Consider the following 9,088-nt stretch of genomic DNA (forward strand, 5'->3'; position numbering starts at 1 on the left):
TCTGAGTAAAATGGCTGCTTAGATACGACATAGTGAACTTTATTGGTAGGAAAACTGTGACTGTGTTGTTCCTTACATCATCCTCCTGGATGATAAATGTAGTTAAATGGACATGAGTATCTTTATGTATTTTACATTGTCTAGAAAATCCAGTGTGGTGTAATAGTTATGTTCTAGGTGTAAATACCACAACTTACAACTCTTGTATTCCGTTTTGGAAGTTTTGGCTCTTGAATTCTTGTGATGTAACATAGCTCGCACCCATTTATTTGTTGTTTTCATTTCTGTGACAGATCTATGCCTGCTCTGACTGTTCATTCCATTTACTGACGACGATAACATGTTCTTACCACATGACTCATATTTTATAGCCAGTGTATAGTATGACAATTGTCAAGACTAGAGCAGACACGTCAGTGACCAGATAGAACATTCATAATTTTGTGTGTGTGTGGGGGGGGGGGGGGGGGGGCAGGGAGGGGGGAGAAAAAAAGAGGGTCATGATCACAAGGGAGATTTGAACGCGATTCTACCACTTTGCAGTCCAACACTGCGACCACACAACTACGATGCAACGGTTCTTACAATTCTCCCGATGGTACACATCTGGACCTTGGACCATAAACTGTTTCTATTTGGCTTCTTTTTTCACAGTTCACTATACCTTCTTCCTGTTTTCATGTATTCTGTGTTCATTTTTTGAAGGGCCATCCACTGGCCTGTTTTACCACTAAATCTGAGAGCAGGGGTGCAAAGGGGAGGTTCCCATATTAGTTTCCAGTTGATATGAATACATCCATATGAATACATCCAAGTTTTGTGTCCTGTTATGATGTTGTATATAGATTCAGAATTTTCTGTCAAATTTTCTTGGCATTTCCTCTTAGTCATTTGACTCAAGTCAGTTTCTGAGGCCAAGTGAAACTCTGCTAAATTAGCTCTCTGTTTTATAAATTACCATTACTGTGGAACCAGTAGGTGATTAGAAAATTTTACTGCTAACACATACAAAAGTGGGCAGTAGATACTAAATATTGACTGTCCTTGCTCTAGAGCCTTAAATGTAACAGCATGCTGATGTGACTAAGATACAGTCTTGACATGCCAGAGGTTGAAGTTTCCAATTCAGACAAGATATTTCAAGTTTTTATTTTTAAATCTTTTTTGAAATGACGTTGATCATTGTTTTTATTCTGGGCACTTCGCAAAAATTGAAGCTTTAAGTCCAAACACGAAGGAATATTGACAGATGGCGTCATTCTCTTGCAGGATATTGTCCAACCACGTACTGATATTGTCATTTAGAGTACACTGCAGAAGTTTCACTGGGAAGCTCTTATACATCCTTCATACTGTCCCAATCTCTCATGTGATTTCCATATTTTTGGAGCTCGGATGAAGAGGTGCACACTTGGATACAATTGTGGTTCCGCAGGCAACCGCAAACATTTTTCCATGAAGGTGATGGGACCAAACTGATGAGGTCATTGGTCCGTAGGCTTACACACTACTTAATTTAACTTAAACTAACTTTCGCCAAGGACAACAGATACACACCCATGCCCGAGGGAGGACTCGAACCTCTGACGGGAGGAGCCGTGTGATCCATGAAGGTATTGACTGTCTTATTTCACAGTGGGATAAATGTATTAGCAGATTAGAAGTTATGGTGATTATTTTTGAAACAATAAACAGTTTACTTACTTTTTTCCATGTGTCTCATTTTCATTAAACTGCCACTTTATTTATAATAGTTATATATTGTTATTGTGGTCTTCAGTCCTAAGACTGGTTTGATACAGCTCTCCATGCTACTCTGCCCTGTGTGTCATTATATATAGGACCATTTATAATTCGTTTAAATCTAGATTTGCATTATTTTGTCCATTGTGCAACAAGAATTTATGTTTTAAATGTTTGTATGGCCATTACTGTCCAAAAAATGTTTATCTTGCTATGAACAGTTCATTTTTGGCACATCTAAAGGCTGTAAATCATTCAAACAAACACGTTCTTTCTTGCAGCGAGATCTGTTCACAAAATTTCAGTTATCACTTTTCTCCTACAAATGTGAAAATATTTTGACACGCACCTACTTAGGGGAAAATGACAGTCATAATGGAATTAGAGAAATCAGAGGTCTCGCAAAAAGGTTTACGTATTCATTTTTTGTCACGTACTGTTTAAGAGTAACTGTAGAGAAACAATTGGATGGTGGCTCGACGAACGCTCTGCCAAGTATTAAGTGTCTAATCACTTCATATTTCAGAGTTTATAGTTTCTTTGTTATTTGGTAATATGTTGTAGTCAAGTTCCTTTTGCTCCTTGTCATGTCGTTTTTCTCTAAGATTTCTTCTGGAGAAATTTTTTAAGGATACACGGTATTCTTCTTAATGAAAATTCTGCTAAGGTGATTTCTGATACCATACCCAAAGCTTCTTCCACCTAAAAATCACCCGTTATCCTATTGTAGTGGAATTTGCTGTCATTTGTTAACATATCTTTCTTTTCCTAGAGATCTTCTACTGCTTCATTTTGATGCATAGTTATTAATGGTCTCCATGGGGTTGTTTTTGTTTATTTTTGAAAGAAACCTGACTGTTCAGTATGTGATTCTGTCACAATTATTTTCAATCTTTTATTTTACAATAGTTCTTGCACCATGATTTGTCCTTAGCTCTGTTCCTTTGTAGTAAAGTATATGTCTTGATTATAGGTCTGTTTGATCTTCATTTTTGTGGCACGTGTCTGACAATCCCATTTGATTTGATTTAACTTCTTTTGCAACTCCACTAAATTGTCTGTCAATCCCGAAGTGACGCAGTTAATTATGTCTGTATGAAAAATAGTAAAAGCAGTTATGTTTGTAATGCCCTGATCATTGTATGCGTATCCAAATATGGAGTAGCAAGATGTGACCTCTGAATTAGTCTAATGCTGCCAGTTGTCTCTCACCTGGATTGGAATGGCAACATTCCAAGAACTCACAGCCTCGGACAACTCGAAGCACAGCACACTAGCCTGCCAAAACCTGAAGACTATTTTCCCCCTTCCATATTCCTCTCATTTCATGCCAATGTAAAAGACCGATCAGCATTTACTTAACAGCTGGTATATGGTGTATTTTTTCACATGTGGATCTCCCTTTGGTAGTGTATGCTTTTGTAAGTTAAGAGGGCTGGTATAGGTGGTGATAGGAGGATGCATAGGGAGAGTCTTAAAGTGGAGCTGGTCTGATCAGATACTGTGGAGAGCAATAAAATATTCCAGATGTGGTGGGCAAAATGGCAGACAGATAAGATCTCATTTTAGGGGATGATTTTAGGAAAACATAGCCTTGTCAGAGTAGCTGATTAACACTCTCAAGATCAGGATAATACTGAATGAAAGGTGAACTCCTAAGTTTTTTTTTTTTTTTGAGGGATCAATAGTACCAGGACTAGATGTGATGGCCTGGGAAATCTGCTTTTAAACTATGCTGGTAGGGTAATTACTTCCAATGAAGGTTGGGGCGAGGCTGGTGGTGTATTGCTGCACCTGAACAAATGCATTTGCCTCAAATGCCAAGGATGTAGGGGAGGGAACATTTGATGTGGAAAGAATGGCAACTGTCAAAATATAAGTAATGTTATTTGTTAGTGGCTTTAATGTGAACAGAAGAGTGTAGCTGACCCTTCATTGAGGATGAGATCAACATTGAATTAAGTGGCATGGGATTCAGAATAGGACCATGTGAAATTTAATTGCGAGAATGTATTTAGAGATTCTAAGAATTTTAAGTGGTCAGCCTCCCTGTGAGTTCATATGGCAAAGATGTCATCAATGTAATTAAACCAAGCCAGGGGCGAAGGTTTCTAGATCCCAGAAAACCCCTCCAAGCGACCCATGAAAAGGTTGGCGCAGGAAGAAGCCATCCTTGTTCCCATGGCCAAGCCCCTTGTGTGTTTGTATGTCTGCTCCTCAAAGCTAACCTAACCTAACCTAAGTAGTTTTTGGTAGGTGTAAAGTTGATTAAGGTGAATTATTTAGTGGGAACTGGCATTATATGATGTCGTTTGTTCTCACCACCCATTTGGAATTAATTTCTTCATTCTCAGCAGTTCTTCTCGGTAACTATTCCTTTCTTCACTCCTTTTAGTTTACTATATCTCTTATTTTCTGACCTGTCCTGTGCCGCATCTGTGGTGTTTTGTCAGTAATCTCTGTATTGCATATTACCTTATTTTCCATCTATAAGTTCTTAAGCTTCCAAAGCTTGTCTAGTGCAGTCCCGAATAATCAGTCTTTGCTTCTCATCCAGTCCGGTAAATCCCCTAACCTGAGGTAATCGCCTACTTTTAGAATCTCTCCCAATTTCCCAAACCTCGCTAGCCCTTTTTCTTCATCTGTCATTTGGGAAGACTGTCAGAATGGTTTCACTGAAATGGACATGATAGGTTTTCTTCCCCTTTACAAGTGTACACACACTCTCAAATGACATCACCATCAATAGAATGTTGAGTTCACCATCAATAGAATGTTAAGTACACTCATTACTGTTTTCTTTTGCAGGTTCTTCGCTCAGCTGCCAGTGCGCCACTGGGAAGGCCTGGAGCTGACAATGCTGAGGGAAGAGTGGCGGAAGCTGGGGATGCTATGAGTTGCGAGGCCTCGCATCGTGAAATGCAGGGCATTGAAAGCTGTTCGTGTTGCCTCTCTGCTGTCAAAACTATCCCTTCAAAAATTCACCGTCTGCTCCTCTGCTAGTGGCTGGTGCCTCTGTAGCTCGAACATACTGCAGTCAGCATCCTAAACAGGCCGAGCTCGACCATCCGTGCGAGTTTTGGTCACACTTGAGTTGATTTTTTTGAAAGTTGCTGTTTGGAATGTGTATCCTATATTTGTATAAATGTGTACTCGCACTGATTGTCAACAGTATGAAAGGGGATCTCACTGTCAAAGACAGGTCTTTTCACACTAGACAGAACATCAATACGAAGATACTTTGTTACGTCTCCTTCATGCTCTTCACATCACATTAATTTTCTTAAGTGATAGCGTTTCCTCCATTTCTCTTCAATTATGCACATTGTATGAACTATGTACTACAAGAAAATTTCTACTTTTTTCATAAAATGTGTGCTTCTCTGCTTTGGTTGCATTTTTTGTAATTCATATGATTCTCTGTTTTATTTACTTTCTTTTTCATTCCCCTCAACTTTACTGTATTTTCTTTTCTTCCTTCATTGCTCTCAACTGCAATATGTATGTTTTCTATAATTTGTTTTCATTCAGGAGTATACATGAAACCAAACATCTACCACAAAAAGAGTAAATAATAAAACTACACATCTGTATATGAAAAAAGAAACAATTATATTATTGCTACTATATTTATAATTTATCTCTCTTGATCTGAAGATTAATCCTGCTTAGTTATATCAGTGTGTCATCATTATGTTACAATCCCGTACACGGAATAACTGAAGCCTTCTATACAGCTTTGCCAATTCACAACGTCACCTCAACCAACGTTCCAAAATATTATATAGATGGAATAAAAGAGAAATAATCAGGGTTTTGTTTTCTTCCGCTTCGAACATGTATGTCACACAGCACAATGTTGTTACATCATGGTGCAAAGCCAACATCCAGTACCAGTAGCTTCAGTTGACCCCCTTATGCAGGGGTCTTCTTTAAAGACAATATAATACTTTCATTGCAATGGTGGCTTTTCTGAAACTGCAAATGCCCACTGCATCTAGATTATTAAAGGTATATTCAGTAAATAAAAAGTTTATCTATAATCCATAACTCACCCATTTTATTGATTTTGTATCAATATCTGCCAAATATACATAAATGTTAATTCTCAGTACAGTCTGCAAATCTTAGAACTCAAACTGGAGTGTGCTTCAGTATTGCACCTGTGCAGTTCCGCTCAGTGGAAGTGTTGTTCTTCATTTTATCAAACAAGAGAGTGGTGAAATTCACTTTCACATCTCTGTCATGAGACAGTATGCTGTAAACCCAGTGATTAAACTGCTTGTTTTATGCTAACATTTTGTTCAAATCTAACAGACTACCTGACGATTTTCGCTGTTTCACCTTCCCATGTGGCGTGGGAATATCGCCGTTTTCCTTAGCCCATTACCAAACGGTGAAAATGAGGTTATGAGATACAATCATGATACATAGTCAGAATACAGAATCAGAACTAAGGAACTAGCAGTAATAAAATTTATCAATGACCAAAGTAAAAATCATAAAGAATGGTCTTGACTGAAGTTGCGTTGTACAACTTACACACAGCTGAGAGGAAAATGTGATTTTTCTGCTGACTAGCCCTTTCACTATTAAAAAAAAAAAAAAAAAAGATCGTTACATTTGTTTCATTATTCTATATTGCTGTTGGTCCACAGTGTAAGCTCTATTTGTCTGGGTATTGTTAAAACCTAAATTATTTTTCCATTTCACACTTGTGGGTAAAAATGTACAAGTCGTCCTGCAACCTTCCACAAAAGCGATGCAAATATTCAAGTAAATTTTAAGAAGGCAAAATATCCACTACTGAATCACAGTTAAGTGAGTGTGGTGAGATTAAATTAATTTTGAAAGGTAGCAGGTGATGCTACCAACCCTCTGCAAACATCAAAACTCCCTTCCCGAGAATAGTTGACGGTGACATTCTATTGTGCCCCATTCTGTTTTGTCCGATTCCATTCTGTTGGCATTTCAGTGTTAATCGACTTAAAACAGGCAGAACAAATTTAATGGTTGTACTAGTTTGTAAAGATTGTAAAAATCAAAAGCAGAGAGGGAGGAAGGAGTAATCAATTCATAGGGAATTTCCGAATCACATCCAGTCTCCACTTCTAGATTATTGTAATAGATCCTGCAAGGATCTGAGAGAACAAACAACACACAATTCCCTCAGTTTCTGAAAGAATGCTTGCCATTGTTCTTCATCTCTTGTCATCTTTGTTCTCTTTCTGCTGCTACCTACTGTATAAAATGTAGTGATGCTTTAGACACAGCACATTTACACAAAATGTCAACATTTAGCCACCACAAGTAACCTCTTGTTGTGGTGGAGCGTAGTTTGTGTACCATTGTCACTTCCCTCCCTTTTGTTCCAGTAGCAAATGGTGTGCGGGAAGAACAACTTTTAAGCCTCCACTTTGGCTCAGATCTGTCTAATTTTACCTTCGTGGTCTTTTTGCGAGATATTCAAAGGGGTAATCAGTATACAAGTTCATTTTTCTTACAAGATATTCTTTCGCATTTTCAATACTGAACCACACTGTAATGCACTACACACTTGCACTTCCTGAACAAGCATGTGGTGAAGCATGTTGAGCTCTTCTTTGAATGTTCCCTCTCGGCTACATAATTCACGACTGGTAAGAGCTATAGAGATGGATGAGGACTATTTGTGATTCGTGAGTTTGAGAATGGTTCCTCTGCCAAGAAATGAGTCTGCTCTTCCCCCATCTTTGATTGGCCTGGACTTACGCCCCCCACTGTAACAATGCCATGATTAAAAGGACATTAAAATCACAGCTCCCCCCCCCCCCCCCCAATTGCTGCTCCCCCCTCCTCTCTCTCTCTCTCTCTCTCTCTCTCTCTCTGTCTCACTCTCTTCTTGTTCTCCTCCTCCTCTTTACTCCTTGTGAGTGAGGTGGTGGTTTGAGTAAGGCCCTAGTCTGGTATTCAGGACAACCAACACTGTGATTAGATTTTTCCCCCACAAGCCCCTGAATCAGCAAAGGTAAATGCTGGGATGCAGAGCCCATTTTCTTCCCTGACCATACTGGACTTGTACACAAGGAAGGTGGTTGAAACACGACATCAGTTAATGGGAATGCTGAGATGTCAGCAGTTCTGTCTTCAGGTCGATACAGTGAGGGAGGTTTCCGAGTGTAAAGTATGCAGAACTGAGCTTTTTTCTTAACTTATCCACATCCTGGCGCCATCTCAGTTTATTATCCATCTGGATGCCCACTGACCTCTACTTCTGGCACCTTTAAGATATTTTTATTTGTTTTGTATTGCCTCACACAAGTGTTTGCAAGATTATAGGTTAAGCTCCAGAATGAATTTTCACTCTGCAGAAGTGTGTGCACCAGTTTTAAAACTGTGTGCCAGACCGGGACTCTAACCTGGGACCTTTGCCTTTCACAGGCAAGCCCTCTACCTGCTGAGCTATCGCAGTACGACTCACATTCCGCTCTCAAGGCTTTTATTTTCACCAGTACCACTTCTCTGACCTCCCTGAACAAGACAGTTCTGGATACAATGTGGGGCTGTCACTTGCAGAAGAAAGGATAGACAGAGCAGTGGCTTAGCTGCAGCCGAGGCAATTGCTTCACTCCACTGTGTAATCAGGAATTATTCAGAGGCTACTAATCATGAGCTGTACAATTTAACGTGCAATCCCAAGTACAAATTGCAGTGCATCTTGGCAACTCTGTGAACGTGTTGCACGGATTTGTGATAATGAAGCTTTCACTGATGACTCAAGTACAACCATTAAGTTTGCTGCTGTAGCTCATAGTTATTAGGTCATACTGTACTGGAACAAACTATAATAAGGTTTTATCAACTTCTGCTGACTGCAGTAAAATGTCTCTAAGTAGCAAAGTGTTACATCAAGTACATGTTGGATGACAGTGTGGAAAATAACTTGTCCATACTGCATTTTTCCTAGCATGGAGGATATGCAGTTCTCAAAGTTATTGACTGAGGCCTCTTGCTGTTCTCAGACTTATGTTTGTATGATCCTCGCCTCTCTAGAGTTCACTGATGTGGTACAAAACTTATACCCCTTTAAATAAAGAATTCTGACTTTCAATAGTCGCAGGAACTTCAGCTTGTATTTTTGTCAGTCTGTAAATAATTAAAGGAATTAGGATGACACCTCATCAAATATTAGAGGTGCTGAGTTGTATGCCTCATAAATGAGAGAAAGAACTTAACTATTATATTTAAGATGAATCCTCCTCAAGTGCCCTGCCTACTCCACATGACACAGCCCCTCAAACCAGCCGTGCTGCTGTGTTTGCATGCACATGCACGTGTGTGTGTGTGTGTGTGTGTGTGTGTGTGT

At 39.2% G+C, this 9,088-nt stretch overlaps 1 protein-coding gene across 4 annotated transcripts in view; it reads left to right on the forward strand.

Moving 5' to 3' along the window:
* Positions 1 to 5,356, forward strand: part of LOC126108799 (uncharacterized) — a 235,245-nt gene extending 229,889 nt beyond the window's left edge. For all 4 annotated transcript variants that reach the window (XM_049914161.1, XM_049914162.1, XM_049914163.1 and 1 more), the window contains one exon: positions 4,552 to 5,356. In XM_049914161.1, the coding sequence (XP_049770118.1) occupies positions 4,552 to 4,639 (88 nt within the window). In that variant the 3' untranslated portion in view covers positions 4,640 to 5,356. The remainder of the gene's footprint in view (positions 1 to 4,551) is intronic.
* Positions 5,357 to 9,088: the final 3,732 nt, after the last annotated feature.

This window comes from Schistocerca cancellata, chromosome 11, assembly GCF_023864275.1.
Source record: "Schistocerca cancellata isolate TAMUIC-IGC-003103 chromosome 11, iqSchCanc2.1, whole genome shotgun sequence".
NCBI classification, from domain to species: Eukaryota; Metazoa; Arthropoda; class Insecta; order Orthoptera; family Acrididae; genus Schistocerca; species Schistocerca cancellata.